Source organism: Coturnix japonica, chromosome 1 (genome assembly GCF_054131305.1).
Source record: "Coturnix japonica strain WE chromosome 1, WE-NBRP24, whole genome shotgun sequence".
NCBI lineage: Eukaryota > Metazoa > Chordata > Aves > Galliformes > Phasianidae > Coturnix > Coturnix japonica.
Window position 1 is genome coordinate 3,384,589 of NC_140663.1, and position 23,719 is coordinate 3,408,307.

Genomic DNA, 23,719 nt, shown 5'->3' on the forward strand with positions numbered 1-23,719 from the left:
CCAAACTGGAGGTGGAAACGGATGGGGATGCGGGTTCTGTCCCCACTCAAGGTTTCCCCGTAGCTCCAAGCAAAAGGGTCAGGTTGTGTCTACACTTCTTGACCCAACTCCAAGCCCTTCATGGCAAGCAATGTCCCCTTCTTCATACCCTACAAAGCCCAGCACAAGACTCCTTATCAGGCATACCCAAAATAAAGTAAAATTTACAAAGCTATGTAGTGGTTTCATGATGTCTTCTGTGAAAATGACTGTTTGGTTTTGGTTCTATTGTGGGCTCCCTGGAAAAAGCCAAATGTGGCTGGAGATGCCTTCAAAACACTTTCTGATGTAAAGCTTTAAACAATCTACTGTTTTCCTGATGGCAGAGTTCTGTGGTTTGAATCAGATCATAAAACGATCAAACTGCAGGGCCCAAAAAGAAACTATACACGAAAAGATGTTGATCTCGTTTTCTAATGATGCAGCCTTATATTTCAAGGGATATAAAACTTCAGAGCTCAGACACCTCCTTCTAGACACCCGTCTCAAAAAATGAAAGCCTTCAAAAATATTGCATAGGGTATTTTCATGGAAAAGTGGAAGCTCTAAGCAACCACGTATCAAACAACACACACATGTTCCAAGTACATTCCTGTAGTCAGCAGCACATTGTGGTCCCATTAACATGCATATACAGCAGGCTCAGGGATGAAAGTGTGATAACTGCAATAGAACAAGTCACTCTTGTGCCCTGCTGAAGAATGATGGTTTAAGCTATTATCTCCTAGCCCTTACAGCTCTTAATTATCTCATTAACTTTTAAAAATGAAACTTTGAAAATGCATACGTTTCAAATTAATCTTCTTTGTTTAGACTGTGTGAGCTACTTCAAGTGATAAAAATATTCTGTATTAACTTTCTAATTGCCTTCCAAACCTGTGGCACACTCTGTTTTTCAGGCTACTGGAAACTAAGCAGTCCCATTTCTAACATCCACGCTGTACTTCCTATGACCCAAGATAAGGTCAACATGAAGACTTTAGCCTTTGTTTATGCAATTCTGCACACAAGAGCAGAAATGATCCGCTTGCACTCTCTTAGTCAAAGCAAGAAAAATAGCATGGAAAAAAAAAAGCCTCGTTGTTCACAGAAGACTTTACTTCCTAACATTATTTTAGTCCTCTGCAAGCACAGTTTTCCCTTTGGGTTTCTCTACTCCTTAATTAACTGTTCCCTTTATAACAATAAAAAAAAGCAATGGTTGGCCTGGGAGTTGCTTTTTATTTTCAAAGCTTGCTCTGGTCTCTTCTATGTGCCCAATTCAGCTGTGGGAACTAACAGAGGGAGAAGAAGTGGTCATGTCTATGGGAGAAAAGTCCGCATGCGCAGATGGGGCAAGTGGATGCTATCGTATTGAAGTTATTCTTCTGGATGACACCAAGATTTTACAGAAATCATTCAATTTACTCACTGCAGCCTCAGAAATGTGCACTGTGGTTTTGCCAAGCAAGAGATGGTGAAGTCACCATTCCTGGAGGCATTCAAGAAATTCCTGGAGGTAGACATGGCATTGAGGGACATGGCTTAGTGGACATGGTGGGGATGGGTTGATGGTAGGACTGGGTGGTCTTAGTGGTCTTTTATAATCTTAATTATTCTATGATTCTAAGAAACAGTTGGCAGGATGGCTACCAGCAGACACTGCTGAGGTATTTCTGTGCAGTAGGCTCAGTTGTCTCTGTTTCAAATACAACATTATGGAAAACAAATGCTCTTCTTCAGAGCCCACTGCTTTGGCTTTCTGCTTAAAGAGCCCAAGATTAGAAGAGAAATTTGCCTAATAGATCCCAACAACAGCATGGTCACCCTTTGTCATTAACCTGTATGGCCTGCCTTGACTGATTGAGTCAATGGTCTCAACTACCTACCCTGCATGCAAGCTGCAGTACCCGATCTACTCGTAAGTACTGTGATTAATTACCCTCCCTTAGTTAAAAAGTCAATATTTTCCTTGCACTGGACTGCTTAAAATAAAATAAAGAATGAAAAGGAGAAGCATGTTGATAATGAGAAGTGACTGTGCTCTACCAAAGTGGCGTTATCTATCAATTCCAGTGAGATTAAGTACATAAAGGACAGAAGTAAATTTATCAGTTCTGTTTGTTCTAGAATCCTAGGACCATTTGACTTGGAAGGGATCCCTACAGGTCATCTAAGTCCAGCTACCCTGCAGTGAACAGCAACAGCCCCATTAGATGACTTCACACGTGTAGCAATGCATTACTGAGGATCACTGGGATTCAGCTCAGCTCTCCCTTGGGAAAATGGGAACTAGGAAAGAGGGAGAGCCAAAGACAGAGGACAGGGAAATTCACCTCTCTCCATCTTTCAGAGGAACATTTTAACTTGGGTCACTTACCTGGTCTCTTGCACCTGCAGAAATAAAGGCTGATTATTCTGATTTTGCTACAGCACCCAACACAGTAAAAGAAGAACATTTTATCTTTTGAATACCTATGAAATAATTAGGAGTAAACCTGCTTTGTAATCACAAAATCTTTTCTCACATCTAAACAGAGATTGTGCCCTTTTTATGCCCAGCAGTAACACTGCTCTCCGCTCAATTCAATTCCAGGTAGAAGGTAACTAAATCTCTTTTTAGAAATTAACCAGGAACAGCTCACTTAAATAGTCTCATACGTATACATACACAGATAGAGCTGACGGGAGGCATTTTTGAAAGCCAGGCAAAGCCCAGCATTTCAAAGCTCGGAACAAACCATATAACCATGGGGGTTCCTCATCATTAGTATCAATGTCCATTAGGGTGACAGCTCACTGTGAAAATAAGCATCCAAACTCCACGATTCTTGCCACTTAACCCCAAGCCTCCATGCGCGTTCCTTGATTACTTTTTCCTCCGCTTGCATTAAGTGCTGTGCTCAACGCACAGAAGAGATGTTTCATGCAAGATGAGGGCTCCGACTCCCAATCTTCAGACCTAGGAGTCTTAATGAACACTTTGTCAAATCAGGAGTTTGGGAGCATCCAGGGAAGTGGGGAACCTGGTATGTTGATTGTAATTTTGACATCCATTTTTATCCCACAGAGATTTAAAGAAAAACAGATAAGAACTCTGTTTTCCGGGCAAAATCAGCACCTTAACAAAGGCACACAAAAGTGGCCCAAGCTGATGCTCAGCTGTTACTTTCTTCCAAGCTTTATCTGGGTGAGAACTAGGACATAACTTCATCTTTGCACAGATCCTTTATAAAGTCCTGATTTCTAAGTTCCAGCAGGGAGAATGCGTGTCTGATGCTTGCCCATCAACACTCTGATTATGCCTACATACGGAACTTTGTATTCTTTCTGCACATTCATCCTGGAAGAAGAAGAAATGCTCATCCACAAAGCAAACTAACAGTTTCCAGATCCATCCCCAACCAAGTAAGATCCAGAACCAACAGACATAAAGTCATCAGCTTGCTTCATACTAAGTTAGTATCTCTGTCCAACATGAGGCAAACAGTGGACCACGTCAATAGGTGCTACAAATTATAATGGGACTCTCACATCATATTGAATTGCACAAGTTCCCTCTGATGTTAGAAAGTGAAGCTTGTGGAGGAAGGGAGATTTGGATATGTTCTGCAAACTCTAACTCCTTGGCTTGTCTTTGCAAGTGAACACAAGAGGCACTTTTACATCCTGCCCTGTCCCTTTAGGATCTCATACTCCAGCCTCAAGTGGGTTCTGCACCATCACAACACCTGAAAGTTCTGGGCCATTCAGTATAAGTGGATGTCATTGCAATATAAATCTTGCACCAAAGGTTCTGACCTTATGCCTCCAAACTCTGTCCAATTATCTGATGTACTAAGTGCCTCTTCTCACCTCCTAGTCCTGCAACTGCTTTCTGAAAGCTAATCCTTGGAGATAGCTCTGTAAGATGAAACAATTTTACAGCAGTACAGTGTTCTTATATAAAAAACAAACCAGCATGGTGCACGATTACCTCTTTTTCTCTGGCAACACCAACAGCCTACAGCAATGATCCACTATGAAGAAGGCATCCAAACACAGAAGCACATACATACAGAGACCTGATGTTTCATTTCCAATTTGCTACTGAAAGATGGGAATTAACAGAGATAACGTTTGCAGATCATGATAAGCATTGCTGCCCAGAGAGATTGTGAAGTCTCTTTCTATGGAGACATTTAAGATCCATCAGGACACCTACCTGTGTGACCTACTGCAGGGAACCTGCTTTAGCTGAGGGGCTGGACTCAATGATCTCTAGAGGTCCCTTCCAACCCCTACAATTCTTTGTGATTCTCCAGCTTTCTAAGTTTGGCAAAGCTTTCTCTGAATCCAATTTCTCTATCAACTCCAGCATGTTGGGAAGTACCAGCATTTTTATGCCATAACCCTAAAATGCTGTATTTCCTACATTTCTTCAAACATTCCCAAAAGTGAGAGTGGGGAAGGGGGGGAAAGTGTGTTTTTCTTTTTTCAATACAAACACAGGAGGCAGATTCTCTGCTTCACATCACAAAGCAAACCATCAGTCAGAAAGTGTGTTAGCACATCCTGAGGCCAATTTGCTTGTTTCATTTTTGTTTTGCTTGTTGTTGTTTGCATTATGATTATTCTATCGTGATCAAAATGAAGCAGAAAGGAGAACACAGAAAAAAAGAAGATAGGAATTCTGAACAAGAGCTTTCCAATATCATGTAACAGCAACAGAACTGACCCAGAAACTGGATTCTGGGTTTCATGAAATGCTCTTAAATTCCAATCAGAAAAATGCTTCATAGGACCATCACTTAAATGTCTGCACTACTTCACAGCTACCTGCATAGGATGCAGGAGCATATGGTCTGCTTCAGGAAGAAAGCTCCTTCCATGGTGACTGGGAGCCCACCTTATTATGTGCAATGAGAGAAAAATTACATGCAAGTCACAGCTGGTTTGGGATCATGCTGGTGCTTGCATCTGCTCCTAGCAGCTTCCCAAGCTTTCTCTATGCATGTTCTTCATGAGCAAACTCAGTGATAGCATTAGTGGAGCATCTGAAGGGATGCTCTGCTAAAGACGTGACACTGGACACATTGGTTTGTCCTTGCCCTAAATGATCAAACAGAAAATCCCTGAAGTCTTTTCAGCTCTAGAAAACACAATTTAACATTCAACCTGATCAAAAAGATCCACTAAAGGAAACGCCTACACGCACTTCAGAGTGATACAGTTCAAATCCTTTGTACTATTTACCCTTCCCTGCTCCTGCAGCATTGTGCAGAAAGTCACCCCCTTCTCTGAAACCAAGGACAAAAGGCTGTGCCACACTTGGGCTATAAATTATAGTTTTTCATTTGTCTGTTTCGGTTTGTTTGCTTGCTTTTAAGTCTTCACAGGCATCTGCAAGGGCAGCTATTTAAGCCTGCTGACGTTTTACGTATTACATCACTACATCAACTACCTAGGCTTAGTCTTGCAACTGAGATGACATTTCCACTCCATAATTCCTATGGGGGAAATTGCAGGAGACTGGCAAAGGGAAATTAGGTGCAATTACCTAGAGTAATCATTTAAAATCTTTCAATTACTGTTTTAAAATATGTTATAAAAATGCTTTCAGCTGGACAGTCAGTTGACTGTGCCACGTGCTTCGCATCCAGTGTCATTTTTTCTGGGTCAATCTCTTCATTTTTTTAATTGTTTAGGGGCTTTCCAGCTCCACAGTGTGAGAGCCCATGCAGAAAGATGTGTGACAGTAGAAGATAACCCAAAATAGACAATGATGGATATTCAAGGTGCGCAGAGCTACAGAGTCGTGAGTGAGACACACATCTCAGAAGGCTTTTCTTCAATGCAGACATTTCAGTTCCTTCAGTGACAACTCATCACATCTACAAGCAGGGCTGTTTGGCAGCAGATTCCCAACCATTCAACATTTTCTTCTGTAGTCATACAGTTTGCACCAAACAGTTGGATGATGTCAAATGATGGCTCCAACATAAAGACCCAATGCTCCTTATCAGGACCTTAATCATAAAAAAACATACATCCTTCCATCCCTTGGTACTTAAATGTCATGAGAGGAGGATTCTGCTGTTCTGTGCAATGGATGGAAGGTTTTTTGGGGTGTTTTATTGCTGTTTGGTTGGTTTTGGATCAATTAATGGGAGAACTTCCCTGAAACATCTCAAAAGTACCTTCCAAACATCTACCTTGTTTTACCCACTGTTAAAAAGCAAGGTCACTCGGGAAATCTGTATTCATACAGACACCTGATGTCAGCTCACAACCTTTCCCTTCAATATACTTCTTTGGAAATACAACTTCTCATTCACAGTCCCTGCTTCATTCTGCAATTACTCTCTTTCTCCCCTATCTTTGTTCCTCCAGCACAACCTGCATTAAATGTCAGGTCCAGAACCAATGGTTTTGTCACAGCATTGGCTGCAGCTTTATCTTATAGACTGTGATCAGAATTGTGAGCAGCAGAGGAAAAGCCACAGGATCTCAGCTACTCATCTGAGAAGTATCTCACTCCATGCACCTATACCTATCAAAATGTAAAAAATCCATCATCCCACATGCAGGTGGATGAAGGTACCCAAGTTTGAGCAGACCCTCAGCTGGTTGAGCAGCACTGTCCACAAATGCCTTCCCAAAGTCAACTCCGCTCTTCAGAGTACACCTGCTTTTGCCTCCCTACTGTGTCTTATTTGCATGACCCAACTGTGAATGAATCTCCCAGCTACAGCCCTGCTCTTCTCAACAAAAAAAAATCAGATCTCCATTAATTTTTGCTAAAAAGTATTGCAAATACATGGAACACAGTGCTTACACATAACCTGTTCTCCTCCTAGTGACCTGTCATGACAGTTAACCATTAAGCAATGGCTCCAGCATGCCCATGTCCCAGCTCTGGCAACATCTGGAGCTAGAGATGCACTTCAACCTCGCCACGTAAAACTGTACAGCAACAAATCCAGCGCAGATGCATGCAAACATTGCTGCTCACATGGGGCCAGACTCCAGAGCATTTTTGCATGAAAGAAGTAGCAAACTGAATATTCCAACTCAAACAACTCTAATTCTACAACCTGTGGTTGTATGGCCATAGTTGTGGAGGATGGCTGACTCCTCAACCTGGAGGACAGCGACAAAATCAGGCTGTGCTCTTTGCCTTGAAAACCCAAACACACACTATAGTAGCAGGATGAAAGGAGACATTCTTTGATATTCAAACACCTTCCAAATAGGAAAACAGGTATCAGGAGAAAACAAGCAGATCCATGTACAGAAATGAACTAATATCAAGCTTGACTGAAAAAGTTGATTAAATTAGTTTAATTTGAAAGCCCCAACAACCCCTGAAGGAGGTTCTTTGTTTATTGCATTTTACCAGCAGCACAAGTTACTGAAGAAGCACCATGCGGGTATGAAATATTTATTCATTAAATCTTTCATAAAGCTCCACACTATCGGTTTCACTCAGAATACATTTATAACTTGTCAAAGTCCACGAGAAACACTGCTTTTCTTTCCTCTCCATCTCCATCCCCCTCCAGACTGTTTATAAAAAGATTAGACTTTCAGTTTTCATTGCAGTAAGTGTGATCCTCAGCTCTGCTGTTGCTTGTACACAAGACGCTGATTCTTTAATTATAATTGGATAGCTGCAGTTAAAATAATTCAGCCTTTCCCCTGCCATCCAAAAGGGATCACTGCATACATGCTGCAAACCAAACTGCTGCTTTGCCATGCTCCTGTAGTGAAAATGGCAATAGCATTCATTTATGAATACAGGCGCTATGAAGTATCTAAAGGGGGCCTATGAGAAAGAAGGGGACAGACTCTTTAACGTGGTCTGCTGTGATAGGACATGGGGAAACTGTTTCAAACAACAACAGAGGAGATATAGATTAGATGTAAGGAAGATTTCTTTTACAGTAAGAGCAGTGAGGCACTGGAACAGGTTGCCCAGAGATGTGGTGGATGTCCTCTCCCTGGAGGTATTCAAAATTAGGCTGGACAGCAAGCTGAGCACCTGATCAAGGTGTAGATGTTACTGTTTGCTGCATGGGAGTTGGATCAGATGACTTTTTAAGGGTCCCTTCCAACTCAATTCTATAATTCCAACTCATAGTAATAAGTAGAAACAGAAGCCAGGGCAGCTAGCAGAAATGTGCACATAGACTCCCTTCCAACATGAGACATGTACAGATTGTGATGCAAGGAGGAGTGGAGCTTGCACAGCTCAGCATCATGCAGGTGACAGGTTGAGAAGGAAATTACCAAGGGAATACACAAATCTGTGCAGGAATTGCCTGAGGAACCCACCAGTGTCAGGCAGAAAGTACTGACAAAAAACACCATTTATTTTCCATCAACCATGAGGACACTGATGGTCCACCCAAGCAAGGGAACAGACATCAAAAAGTACATTCATTTTCCAGCAGGACTAAGTCACTGTTACAAAATCTCACTCCATTAGCAGAACCCTTTCTTGAACCCTTCTCCTTGGATGCCAGCCAACATGCAGATTAAATCTGTGCTCCAAGTCGGGCCCATAACAAAGTAAAATAAACAGTGCTATAGTATCCTCAACTTTAGCTGTAGAACTGTGTGATATCATCTTAATACAGTTTCACTGACCATACAGTTGAATTCAGTCCAGGTAAAATGATAGGATATATTTAGAAGTACAAATGAAAGTACTTTATAGAATCTGTATTAGGACAGTGCAGGGATAATTGCATCAATTAATCTATCACCTAAGAAATTGCACTGATACTAAGTTGCAAGTGTGGGCCAAGCTTATTTTCCTCATTATAATCCCAAACAACTGAAAAATAAACAAAAAATAAGCACCCAAAGATGGATGAGGAGTAGGTACTGTGAGCACTGAGCAGTTCTAGCAGCAATAGCCACTATGTGCAACCCTTCCCCATTAGATCTGCTGTCCAGCCTCATGGGAAGGATATCTTCCTTAAGGACCTCTTCTACTGCACTCCCAGAACACCTGATGTATCACCACAACCCAAAACTAAGGCCAGAGCAGCACACACCTCAGTTCCCTTCAATGTTTCTACATCAGAGTCTCATAACAGTAAAACCAGGATAAGGTGTTTACTCTCAAGACCACCTTACAAGCCAACAAGCACAAGGTTCTCCATGCAAGGTTCTCTTCAACTACACCTCTTGACCCAAAAAGTCACATTACAAATAAAATCAAATTAAATGGAAGAAAATAAAATAAAACAGGATGGCTTTGAGCCCAGTGGAACTGGAGATGCTCAGAAGCAATGCATTTAATGAAATCTATAACTCAAACAATTTGCAAGGCCTTTCCCACTGGCCATGCTTCACCATATTTGCACGGTAGCTCAAAGTTTGCTTGTCTTCCCAAAAGACACACAGAGGACTATTGCTCTCAGTTAACCCCCAGGAGAGCCTCATTTGGTAACATTCAGTCTTCTGGAAGAAACTTAAGCCAATGTTATGCACAAAAGACCTGCATTTCCACACAGTAGCAAGAAGGCCATTTCCACGATCACGAAAGCATTATCCTGACAGTGTGCAGGAAATGGACTAACTTTTGAATTTCCAAACCTCAGACTGAGCCATCTGAGTCACATCAAGGGAAGGAAGGAAAAACTCCCATGGGTGCTGTAATGTAATATTTTCTTCTCAGGAGAGAGAGCGCATGGACCCCATGGGGCCTGGGGGAGATGTCAAGCCAGGATGCGCTCCAGTGATCTCCAGCTGCTCAAAGACCCCAAGGGCAATGGTGTCAACTGATGTGCTCCCATTAGGGCAAATTTCAACCCAAATCTTAAGCCAGGAATAGCGTTATATTTGCTCTTCATCCTCTCCTCCCTTCTGCCATCATTAGGAGAGCAAAGAAAAAAAAAATAATGCTTTTTTTTTTTATATGCTCGTTAAGCATAATCTGCTAAATGTTCTATGGCAGTGCATAAAGCTGCCTACTATGCTAATAGAATATTTAATTGACATTTATTTGCTGACTAGTTATTTATGTTAACGTCACTCCTGCATAATTAATACTCCGCTGAAGTTGACTTGAAAAGCACACATAAAACACTACACTAAGAGTCATTTGCAGAGTTTAAAATAAAGAAATCCTGCCATTTATTTACATTAGGTTAGTCTAAATTTGATTTTGATGGAATAAGAGGATAAGGATTAAGCAAAAAAGATTTTTTTTTAGGAAAATCTATATAGTACTTTAGAAACATCCACAGTCCTTCACAGAACAACCTGCCAAAGAAGATTTCCGAGTTTCATTTTACTTGGCTCAAGGGCCCAGTTCTTAGCTGATGTAAAATAGCATAAGCTCAGTGAACGTCTACTGATTTTCCCCAGCCTCAAGCTCTTAGGAAATAATATTTCAGGTGAACCTTCAGTGAAAGAGCTAAAGCAGGGCCAGATCTGCTCTCAATTTATACCAGCTGAAAAGCAAATTCTTCTCAGATCATTCAGAGGAGGTAAGTCAACTCCTCACAAAGTTAAAAGAAGTCCATCCTGCCTATCTGATCCTTCCACCTGCACTATAATCAATGCCCCAAGAAGAGCCTTGTGTACTCTCAGGTCTTCTTGAATAACATTCATTCCAAATCCCAAACCCAAATGACTGCTCCAAGCTTGCTCTTCTTTCCTTGCCTCACCAAGAGGCAAAATCATAGACTACATTTCAGAGTGAGAAATGCCAGCCTCAACTGGAGTACAGTTGTCAATAACCCTGCCTTCAGTGAGGGAGTTGGGACAGGATCATCTTCAAGGACCCTTCCAACCCAAGGCATTCTATGATTTGGAGGGCAGCCCAGTTTTCTGTGGCACAAGTTTTATCTATTTTTTGCACCTTGCAAGAGGGATCAATTACATGCTAGCATCAGGCTTCTGAGTTTTAATTCTGGTACAGTGGGGGAGTTAAGCTACCTTAACTACCTGAAGAGACGTTGTGGTGAGGTGGGGGTCAGCCTCTTCTCCCAGGTTAACAGTGACAGGATGAAAGAAAAGGCCTTCAGTTACAGGAGAGGAGGTTCAGGTTGAATGTTAGGAACAATTTCTTCTCAGGAAGAGTGGTGAGGCATTGGCACAGGATGCCCAGGGAGGTGGTGGAGTCACCATCCTCAGAGGTGTTCAAGAAACATGGAGATGTGGCACTGCGGGATGTGGTTTAGTGAGCATGGTGGGGATGGGTCGATGGTTGTACTAGACAATCCTAGCCATCTTTTTTCAATCTTAATGATTCTATGAAGGTTGCTTTCCTATACGTACTCACAGTACAACAATCACAGTGACCACCAAATCCATGGCTAGACAGTGTTTTGAGGTTTCCCATCTGTACTGGCTCATAAAAAAACCAGATGACAGACCTGGTTCTCTCCCCACTGTGTTCCTTTACATCTCCAGTCTCTTCAGCCTCCTTGTTGACCCTGTGAGCAGACCCGAGATCACCACATGGATCCACACTCAGAAATGTTTTATTTGAATTTCCATCTGTCAATAACACTGAAACAAAAGCACTGCCACAATCACAAGTGTACACAATCATCATGTTGTCCAGCATCTCCTGTGCATCACAGAATGCCTTAAGATGGTGCCAGGAGAGATTCAACTATGTTGGCTCAGCTGTAAACCTGCAATCTGTACAAAACCACCCACATGTCAATCAAAAGACGTGCTTGCTCTGTGCGTGTTTCACAATGCATAATTTAGCTACTGTGTTTGTCAGGTTCTCCACGCTGCTCCTCTACATGATGGTAAATGTGTTCATGAACCCAATTGCCATCAACAAAGGAAAACAGCACATGGAAAAAAAAACAGGCTAAAAGAGGCGAGAGACCTATTACACATTACCTTCTTGAACTACTTCCCCATATGAATTTTACAGTTTCTGGGGGGTCCTGACAGAAGTGATGCTAATTTCCTACTCAGACCCATCGGGCAGAAGCTATCCAATGGTCTACACAACAGTTAATATCTAAGAAAAAAAGAAAGCTCTGTCCCAGGACGTGACTTTAGAGCTGATCAGTGCCAAAGCTACAGACCATACGGACAGCTTCACACTTGCCTCAGCTAGTTCATGAATAAACATTCAATTCATTCAAATGAGTTCTATATTAACTAATTTAAATAATTTTCATTTTGCTTTGAATGGTAAACAGATCTATTCTGCCAGGATATTTGAGTTTGCAATTCAAATTACACACCGATTTGTAATGAGAAAAATATAATTAATGGCAAAGCTTGAAGTAAGTACAATTTTACTCCCCTGATTTCCTGAAAGGAAGAGAGTGGTGAAGGGTAAAGCTTATGGGTGGGCATATACTCACACCATCCTTCCATATGTCAATACAATTTACTGCAAACTGGAGCATTTGGCCCTAAGTCCAGAGCACTGCACCATAACGTCAGGGGAGGACACAACATGACTTGACATTATACTAGCAGGCACCACGATGCAAAACTAACATCACCCAATAAATAATAATGTAACAGTCTGTAAACTAAATGACTTCCTTCTATTGGGATCATAAACAACAATTATTTGGCAGCTGCCCCTTAAAATCTCTATACGTGCTGAACATTAAATCAAGCTCTATTGATTTGGTAAACTGAACCAGCCCCATTTTTCATCTCTCTTTTCATGTAATGAAATTCTTCATCCTATCACTCTGTACAGCGTTGTCTGGGATCACATTTACAAGAGCAGAGCCAATCAGTCCTATTTGATTACTAAGCAGAAACAAAGCATTGTCCCAGTGCTGGTATCCTGCCCACTAAGCCAGTCCTTAGCAGATCTGCTTTTTAAACCTCAGCTCCTGACAAGAAACAAATCTTAGTGACAGATAACTGGCCATGCCGTTTGCCAATAGATCTTGCCAACAGATACCCTGTGATCAACATGTGCAGGATCAGGCCCTTAGATGCATTTATGAATGCATTTTGAACCTCTCTCTTTTCTACCCAAGAGAAGTCCCGAATGCTTCCGGGTACTTTAGATGTCTCATTCCAAAATAGAACTCAACCTTTTAAATGCTTAAGTCTTACAGCAGAGAAAGGAAATAAAACAACCAAAAACCACGCACATGCCCAGTAAGAAAGTACATACAGTTGCCTAGACATAAGAGAACAGTATACAGTTATATCACCTAGACAGAGAAGAAAGAAGGCGTTGCACATTCACATTCACTCAAGCAAGACAGCTTATGTGAAGTAACCACAAACCAAAGAGCAGATTCCAAAGACGTTTTCATGAAAAGCAGTTGCCTCCAGCTATAAAACAATCATTATTTTCTATTACACCAGTCAACGAAATCTTTCACCCCTTGAACCTGACATTTTGAGATTTAGTTTATAGCACTGTACACCTTTTCTGGTAACACTGATTATAATCCGCATAATAAAAGATAGTTTAAGAGACCAATAAAATAAGATAAAAAATAACTCTTCTTACATCAGCTTGATATATTATTCCTAAGCCAACAGATTTCTCAGCCATATTTGTCTTTAAGACTTTTTTAAGCAATCAATCCTCCATTTGTTCTAAAGACAGTCAGACCAGAAGAAAAACATAAGAGTTTAGCTCGGTGTTCAGCACAAGCAAGGCAAGAATGAGACCATTTTGCTCTGTCTCAAAGACTGCATCCACAATCCAGTTTAGTGGGAAGCCAGGAAGCATCTACACCAGAAGTAATGCATGACATACAAACAGCACATCTGCTTCTTCAGCAACCACGTGAACAGAGAGAAAGACTTCAGAAGCAGAGTTCTTAAATGAGAGTTCTCTCAAACACATCCACGTGCTGGAGGCCAACCATTCATCTCTTCTTCCCCCGACCCCAAAGAAACTGAATATACAGAGGGAATACACATGAGCGACAGTGACAAGTAGGCCACTGCCTGGAGCTAAACAGAGGTAAGGATGTTTTGTTCCTGTATAATGACAGAAAAAAGAACACCACAAAAAAAAATCCCAAAAATCAAACAGTTTTCTTACACACTGAGAACCAAATGAGGAACAAATATACTATTAAAAAGCTATTCCAAGCACCATAAATCTACAACTCCGCATACAGCTTTCACACAGCCAAGAGCTGAGGACTGGGACATAACCTAACCTATGGCGATCAGATTTTGCCACCTTTATTCATCTGGGTCTACTTTTGGAATTAAAAGCTTCAGAAGTCTGACAATGGAAAGCGTTAAAGGTTCAGAGCAAAACATCCGAATGCGCAGCCAACTTAAAATCAAGTGTAATCAAAATCAGGTCTTGTTTATTTTTTCTTTATTCTCACTCTAAATTTAGTCCTTTCTTTCTAGGAGTATGAGACAACTTGCTTCCTCCTTATTCAAGTCATGGGTTGGCAATTCAGCGATACATTCCCTTAAGACAGCCTCATCCATAAGCTTCTGTTCTTACCACCTATGTCAAAACACCTTTCCTGAAGACTGACTGGCAAACTGAATAACTCACTGATCTACAGAGACCTGACTCTAAGCTGTTATACAACAACTTCAGTAAGACAGCACCACTCAGCATCAGCTGAGCATCTGGAGTACTTGTTCAATACCAACTGGAAGCCTGGAAATTAACTATCAACCCAAGACTAGGGCATGACTCCAGCAAAACACATACAACTTACCATCTGGAGGCATCAGGACCTTGTTGTTCTGTGTACACCAGCCAACAGGATGGAGATCTGCTGTCATTACATCACACCAAAAATCTGCCCTCCGGTCATCCCCATAGCCACAGTAACGAAGCAGTAAGAGCTGTCCGCAGGTTGTGATGATTGTAGCCACCCAGTATGTGTCAGGGTTACTCTTGTTGGCTACTTCCAGTTTCATCCCTGGCTGAAAACTGCTTTGGAGGCTGATTTCAACCTTACAAAATGAGAAAGGCAGAGTGTTACTTTTCCTTCTTTATAGGGAGACTCCCTATTGAATTAAGCAAGTTATCACTGCCATTAAAGAGATGCTCCGGAATAAGACATTAGTTGATCATGCTCCTTAAGAGAACAGTGATAATACAACAAGGAACAGTTTCAAGCTAAAAGAAGAGAAACTTAGTTTAGACGTTAAGAAGAAATTCTTTACTTAAGAGTGTGATGGGGCACTGGATCAGGTTCCTCACAGAAGCTACAGATGCCCCATCCCTCGAGACATTCAAGACCAGGTTGGATGGGGCACTGCACAGCCTGATCTGGTGGGTGGCAATCAACCCATGGCAGGGGTTGGAACTGGATGACAGTTAACATCCCTTCCAATCCAAACCATGGTATGAGTATCTTAGGAGAGCAGAATGAAACCTCATAAATTACACTGGAGCCCAGTGGTATAGACACAGTGCTCTGAGCACACAGAACTCATGTCACCTAACAGCAGTAAGAAGGCCAGGAGCTGCATGGACAACAGGCAGTAGTCAGCCTTATTCTCACATACACTATCACAGAAGGCCAGATTCCCCACAGAACAGTCAGATTCCACTTCATTTGGTCAGGAAAGCCAGAAGAGGGAACACACTCAATACTAGCAAGGCAGACAAAGCACATACGTGTTTGAAGGAGGTGTGGGGAGCAGCACTGGCTCCTGTTTCCTCCAGGTATTCGTCCCAGTTGAAGTCTGCATCCTCAATGCTGGAGCCCTCATCTGTTCAAAAGGAGAAAGAAGAAATAAGTAGTAGAAAGAAATGAGAACAGCCCAAAATACAGCCAAAGAAGGCAAAAGTTGTATCAAACAGTTCAATGAAAAAATAGCAATTGATACAAACATCAACACAAGAGAAAATAGAAAGCTTCCTTTGAAGATCTGTTCTTAGCCAGCTCGACTGGCTCTTAAAACACTGTCAGCAGATTTTGGGACTTGAGCAGCCAACACTGTGAGACCAGAACTGACCCTGCAATCATCGCAACAGGGGAACAAATTCATCATACTGCAACGGGAGCTGCTACAAGAGCTGGTTGTCAGCTCACTATCACAAGAATGTGGTAGCCATGCCCATGTCCCAGCTTTTGGGTTCTTCCAGATTGCTAATTGCAATAGTGTACCAGGGATAACAATAGATGTTCTTGTTGGCCAAGCAGTATGCAAAACAAGCAACCCAGCTCTTGGGGCTGAGGAGACAGTTTCAAGTCTACCACTCTATTTCTGCCTGCTTAGCCTTCCTCCACCCTCCAACAGCCAAGAACCCTCAATGGGATCCTTCCACCAGCACTGAAGCTGCTTTTCCAAATCCCCTCAAATCCCCATTCCTGTTGCCTGCATTTATCCTTCCCCATTCCAGATTTGGGGCTCTGTATCATGCCTTCCCAACCCACACCAATGCCCCCTCGCAATCCTTCCTTCCCCGCAGGAAAGGAGTTGACATTACTACTATTTTTGTTTGTTTGTTTTAATATATCCCCACCAAGCAGAGCAGAGTTGAGGCCTGAAACCATCACTGAAACACACTCAGCAATAATTAAAAACAAACTGTCTTTCCCTTAAAGAAAATCAGCCACATCTGATTGTTTTCATTTTGTTCCCAAGCAATCTCACAAATTCAGTCACATCCCCAGAGCAAAAATATTTACAGTCTAGCAATGAGCTGTTTGCAATAAGCATTTATCAAGGAAAACTACATGAGACCCTTACCTGCCCACACATTTATCAGCGTGGTCATGATGTAATTAAAGTGACTCATGACAAACTGAATTAAAGAACCTCCCCAGATAGTTTTATGAAGAAAATGGCAGGGTTAATTTATTGCAATTGTTGCTACAGGTCTCCAGTTTTCAAGACTAGAAAATTATACTGTGCAATGGGAATCTCTCATCATTAAAAGGGGAAGAAATAGGCTTTATTTGCAGACATACGTACGCAAAGGGGAAAAAAAAGATGTCTCGGAGGGTTTCTGAGACAGAGTTGGAAGAGGGTAAAGATTTATCTGGGAGTTCAGAGAAGAGCGCTGAGCTGTCATCACCGTTAAACACTGCAAACCGCTGCATCAAGTCTAAGGTCTGGCTCCTTACCACCAACTCAATTAACCTGCTTAAATATGGAGATTTAAATCAACTCCTACTCCCATGTTAGGTGGCTAGCAGACGGCTGCCTCTCAGCTACCACAGGGATGCAATGGCCACGCTCATTCTACTCAACTGGACAAGAACCCAAGGCTACAATAACAATCTGAAAACGTACTAATTCAACATACGCTAAGTTTGCTTTGTTTAGGTCATCCTTTGCAAACAAAGCCAGAAGTAGGAACTTAGTGCACAAATTGCTAAGACTTTGCTATACCATACAAGCAAGCATCTTTGATGATCAGGGAAAACTTCAACCTCAAAAATCAGCAACCCCATGGAGTTAATGTTTTAGCAGGTTGAGATCTCAAGGGTTAATAATTCTTTTAAATGAATGCTCTCTGTGTGTTCTCAGTTGCCATTCCTTCTTGCTCCAGCTTTCATGGTTAGTTCACATATGTTCCTCCTTCTCTTCATCCTTCCTCAGCATTCTTATGGGAAGGAGTAACATCACAGAATCATTTGAGTTGGAAGGGACACTAAAGGCTGCCAAGTTCAACTCCCCTGCAATGAACAGGGACACCTACAATTAGATCAGGGTGCTCAGAGCTCCATCCAGCCTGACCTTGAGCGTGTTCAAGGATGGACATTTCTATCCACCATCTCTCCGGGAAACCTTATTTCCATGCAGTGGTAGAAAGACTTCTAAGCAGTTCAGTGCGTAACATCCATGCAAGGAGCAGTATTTCCAAAGACACAGGATTCGGCAACACTAAGTTAATTATGTTAGCATTAAAGCTGCTAGTTACAGATACAGCAAGTCCTCCTGTAATGTATTACTGCCCACGACCCACTCTGCTATCTGCCAACCCACAGCCACCAGTCACGCTGTTCCCACAACCTTGCCAACAGGTTCATTCGCATGCAGTCCAATAGAACTCCCAAAAGCACTTGGTTTTAGTAATCACCCTGATCTGTCCTTTCTAAAGCCACTTAGGGAGGTTCAGAATGCCAGGGGAGAAGCATTATGAATATTCTTGCCATAGCAATGTGAGCTACAGCTTTCCCTCCCAGTCAATTCATTTCTTTCTGACACATCAGCAGTCTGACTCCTCTACAGTGTTTTATCTGCAGACTTTATCAGGAAATTACTTTTACAGGGTCTGTAAAAATAATGTTGGAGTACAATTTATCATGGCATCAGTGTTTTGTTTTGCCTCGTTTTATCACCGAAGATTTTGAAGCAAACGTTAGCTTCCAAATCTGTTTTTAAATAGACTCTGTTCCCTTCTAGAAAACCTGGCAAGGGACATTGTGAGCAGACTCAAGGCAGCCCAGGGTCAGGGAGTACACTGCTACTTAGACCCACAAGTGCAGTAAGTGGGACTGCACACAAACCATTGCAAAACCCCTACTGAGGAGGAACACAGGACACCCTTTGCCAGCCTTCCTCAAGTATCTGGAGGTCTCCAAACAAAAGGCAAAGTCTCTTTTAATATACAAAGACAACCGCTCCCACTCAGGATGTGATGATCCCAAAGGCGATCTCTGTTTGTCAGTCCTCAAGCCACACACTCACACACTCCTACAACAAAGTCCTAGCTCTGTTGGAAAGACACCGAGCCCCAGGTGCCAGCATTTCGCAGAGCTCCCTGCGAGATGACAAATTTGGCATTAGGCCTATTTTACATATCAGCTCCCTTTCCAATTATTGGTGCTTAGGCTCAGTGCTCTTTTTTAATGAAAGAGTCAAGGCTGGCTAGCCTACAATACGGTGATGTATAAACAAGCCTAGGATGGCAAATAAAATCAACAAGTCATTATCTCTGAGCCCCTGAATGGCTTTAAAGTGCTCTGCAGTCCTTCATGCATTGACACTATAAAAATGCAACTATTCCAGCTGTTATCAGCCTCGCAGGATGAGATAAAAGACCCAAAACCTGTGGCTACAGAAGCTTAGATTTTTCCCAGGCTTACCTGAAGGAGAACATCTCTGGAAATTACAGTGTTTGTGGAAATTGCTAAGCTATCTTATTTACTGGCACATAAATATATTCATGACTTTGTTCACTCACAAAGAACTGAAAGGCAAAATGATTCAGGATTAACACACCAGGTGAGGGCTTGGGGTAAGGGAGAAATCCTGATCAACAACAAGCCTCCTGCCCAGCCTTGGGAGAGTCACCAAGACACATATTCTCAAAGACATTTAGGGTCCACATGCCAGTTTCTGTTGTTTCAAACCCAGTGCCTACAACTGATCACCTGCACCTCCTCCTAGAGGCTCTCTCATATATATAAATGGATCCAGCTGTGACTAGATAAGGATGCCCACTCTGGAAATGCCATCTCAAGATAAGCATCTACCTAATACAGCCAACCAGGTTCCTGATGTCCCTTTTCTGTTCCAGCCAAGTGACTCCTCAACTGAAAGACAACCAGAACTGATGTTAAATGCGATTACTTGTCATATAGAACTGCAAGAGTCTTTTTAATAGTGATAACAGCATGGAGATGTGTGATAGGAAGGTCAGGTTGGGTGTTTGGGAAAGGTTCTTCATTGACAGGGTGATTGAGCCCTGGAACAGGCTCCCCAGGGCAGGGGGCATGGCAACAAGCTGCCAGAGCTCTAGAAGAACTTGAACAACATTTTCAGATATAGGACTTAAACTGGAGCCCAGTAGTTGGACTCTACGGTCCTTCTGAGTCTCTTCCAACTTGGGAAATTCTATGATGACTTTATTTTAAGCGTCTTCAGGCACTACAGTTCCATATTCAGCTGGTTAACTTTAGATAACCCTCAGCTCTCTATGTGTAACCCTACAGAAGAAAAGCTCTTTCATGTCTACAGCAGAGACCAGGATAACTATTATGCTCTTAACTAAGGTTGCATAAGAGTATTCCACTTCCTTCAGGTGAGATGAGTCAAGGTTTCATAACACACACGATTTCTGGGGTGTTCAGTGAGAAACAGTGAGAGGTGGACCAAAGACAAAGCCTTGCAAATGACTTGAACATAAGTGGAAACAGACTTGAGGCAACCCTTTAGGATGCTTACATGCAAGAGCAGACTTTCATTCACCATTACATCTCTGGTAAAGAACTGCTGTTACAGAAACTCACAAGATTTTTAGAAAAGCATTCAAGCACATTAGCAACAACATCATTACCACAACATTAAAATGAAATGTTCTGTACAGATTAACTGACAGGGGACTCAGCTTTGTGCTTCACAAGTTCCTCAGCTGAGCTTTCCTGCATAAACATGGAATAAGGGTGAAGCACTGAGCCAATTTTACCCAGCAAATCCTTACCTTTCAGTGCCCATCTCAGAGCACTGCAGATGTCCAGTCATACTCATGTGCATAAGGACAATATGCAACCAGCTCTCTGCTGGCTGGGATAACATTTGTGGTGCCCTCTCATTTGAAATAATAATAATAATAATAATAATAATAATAATAATAATAATAATAATAATAATAATAATAATAATCTGAAGGAACAAAGGTAAAGGTCAAAACAAAGGAAAAATACTGTAATTTCTGAACATTGCTTTCATTAATCTAAAGAAAGTAAAATAAAACAAAGAGTATGTGGGTGGACAGGAAGATAACAGTATGATGTCCTGGGGAAGGTTTTCAACTGCTTTTCATTTAAAGTAGCTACTACGTACCTTAGAAAAGCTCCAAAGAAAAGTCAAAATTTCCCCAATTCATCAATCATGGATCCACCTGAGCACTCCATAGTACGGGACATACAGCCTTTTCCAAACCACAAGACTCAAGAAATGGCCATCAATCTATGCAACTCTAATGCCATCCAGTAAACAGCTGCCAACTTCCCTACAGTGGTGATCTGGAAGGCTGTGACCATGTAGGAAACCTGCAAGAGCAAAGGAGAGCTCACCTGAATCAAACTGCTCCCCATCGCCATTGGCCAGGCCCTGCCCCTTCTCTGGGGATAGATGCTGGCTCTCTTGCACGGTAGTGATGAAAGATGCTCTTGTGTCCATGGTTCAGAGAAAGAGTCCTTCCTTTCCTAATTCATCCTGCAGCAGAGTTCCTAGGGCACAAACTGAATGAAAAAGAAACAATGAGTGATTTGTTGTACTTACACCAACACTCAGCCACACCAAGTACGTTTCATGTTATAATATTTCATCACAGCACTTCAATCTTGCTCTCCTTTCCAAAGTGAAGCCACTGCTGGAAGAAAGACCACAATACTTAGGAGAGACTGGGAAAACCTCTAGAAAATAAAGTTAAGCATTTATAATGCAGATGCTGAAATAAAATAGTGCTGGCTGCAACCGCTTTTTGAAGGCAAATTTAAGAGAACTGCATCATTTAGTGACATTTAGGGTAGAAAATATTAACTTGGGTGTAGATCAGGTTGTGGTGGCAGAGGAGATTCTTCTGTTTTAAAAGTGTTTTAAAAACAGCATAATAAAACCACTACATAAAAATGTGTGAGAAAGGGAATATAAGACTGACTAGATCTTGAATCAGACACGAGATCAAGAAACGTATTTCTAGTAAGAGTAAGCCATCAAACAAGCAATACCCAGAGATACACATTTGAAAGTGTATTAAAAAAGGAAAGAATGAACTTTTCAGTAAAACTCACTAAGATGACGATGAACTACAAGGTGTCAAGGGTGAACTGGAAAAGAGAAACTAAGAGCTGAGGTTATGGGCACAGAGGGAACCAGCTAGTCATACAAGACATGCTGCAGTGAAGACAGATGGTAAGAGAAGGCGTGTGTCCAGAACATAAGATACAGAGGTCTGGTCCTGCTTATTAGTGGATGCCTCCAAGACTCAGATGACGGAGAGGACTATGCTGGCAGCACCAACACCAAATGCTCTACAAAGAAGCATGATGAAAAGTAGGAAAGAAGCTTACTGCCAGACTCCACGCAAAGCAGAAGGTAATTTGGTCTTTTTTTCAACTTTTACTACTCAAGAAGACATTCAGAAAGACCAAATATAGTGGTCACAAAATAGATAGAGGGAGAGTGCTTTGTCATAGACTTTTAACTGATAACATATGTACCACTCATCCTCAGAGTATATTAACTTTTAATTAACTATGAAAACTAGAAGTAATCAGTTTATTGTAAGTCAAAAAATGCTCATGTTTCAGTAGAGAAGACTTCAATAAACATCATTAATAATAAATTGGTTAAGTATCAGGATATTATGTCAGGCTTCTTAAGTGTGAGAAGAATGGAATCATGAGCTGAAGCTACGTTTTGGGTAGTTTCAGCTGTTTTCATTTCTGTCTAGGACCAAACAGCAATGAATGGAAATCTGGGTCTACTGAAAAAGAATTTTAAAGGACAGAGAGAAATCAATTTAAGCACAACAATCTATCATTTTAAACAAAACTCGAGGGCAATAACACAAATACTGAAAGATAAGCTACTTGGTATCTTAGTTAAACCTTGTAATGTTCCCATGATGCTGACTGGGTAAAGTCATGAACTGATAGAAAGCTGAAGATGCCCATTCAAACAATGATAGTACTTGCCATTTCTCACGGAGCTAAACCCCAAATCTACCACCAGATTCACAAGAACAGCCCATTCCCCTGAGACTGGAAACTGCCTATCAGAAATGGGAAACAGATGGGAAAAACCAGCAGGAAGCTGCCCAAGTGGTTACCACTTGGAAGAGATCAATCCTGTACAGCCCTGTCTGGGACTGAGCTTGGGTCCACTTAGACTGGATGGTTGGACTGGGTGGTCATGTAGATCTTTTTCAACTTTGGTGATTCTATGGTCTCATGTTTGCTATTTCAGCTACAGGCAACTCTGTTTTGAGCTACATACCTTCTTATATTGGGAGTATCTACTTCACATGGTAGGAAAGGATTTACGTATCTTCCCAATATGATGTGACAAGAAAACAAAACTCCTATGCAAACATGAGCTTCTGGATAACTGAGCCTCCTGTTGATACAACTAACTAGCAAAGAAATCTGACATAAGAAGAGAAAAACTAATACCCTGTTAATTGCTGCTAATTAACACTTCAAACGAAGTCTCCAGCCATACTGTTAACAGCAGCATGCTGACTGGCCTGCATCAACAACACTAAACAAGCAACATACAGTGCCATGCCCTCATTTCTGTATGTCTGAAAGAAACATGCATCTCAAATTAAGGACCATGAGCCACGTGACCAGCCTGTCAACCAGGGAACGTGAAAAAACAGCAAAAAACACCGAAGGTGACACTACATAGAGCAGCAACAAAAAGCAATGGATTATGAAATGCAATTGAAAGAGAGAGGGAAAAATCCCCTGCTTTCAGATCCCTTGTTCAGTTGGTGGTTCAGACTGGTCTGATGCTTCCCCCACACAGCTCCCATTCCCCTGGTACTTAATTCATATCCAGACTTTTAATTCACAGTCAGAAAAAGGCAACCAATATAAAAAGAGGAATCTCTTTTATTTGCTTCTTCCCACAGCTGTCAGTCTTAGCTGCATCATTATCTCAAACACGCTGCCTTGTCATCTCTACCAATATTGGCTCTTTGAGTAACTGTCTGCGTTGGCTTTGTCACACCATTCTACACTCCTCATCTCCTGCACATTCCTCCCTCTTCTTCCTTCCTTTGGAATAAGCCCCTTCATGGAGAGATACCCCATACACACACAAACCCAGCACCCCAGGGTTATCTATCCTC

At 41.7% G+C, this 23,719-nt stretch overlaps 1 protein-coding gene across 3 annotated transcripts in view; it reads right to left on the bottom strand.

The window, feature by feature from the left end:
• SFMBT2 (Scm like with four mbt domains 2) overlaps window positions 1–23,719 on the bottom strand; it is a 97,979-nt gene that overhangs the window by 67,545 nt on the left and 6,715 nt on the right. For all 3 annotated transcript variants that reach the window (XR_014947127.1, XM_015865816.3, XM_085550140.1), the window contains exons 2-4: window positions 20,934–21,101; window positions 15,578–15,672; window positions 14,667–14,907 (exon numbers count right to left, since the gene is read on the bottom strand). Coding sequence is in view for 2 of the 3 variants with exons in the window: in XM_015865816.3 (XP_015721302.1) it covers window positions 14,667–14,907; window positions 15,578–15,672; window positions 20,934–21,039 (442 nt within the window). In the remaining variant the exon portion in view is untranslated. The remainder of the gene's footprint in view (window positions 1–14,666; window positions 14,908–15,577; window positions 15,673–20,933; window positions 21,102–23,719) is intronic.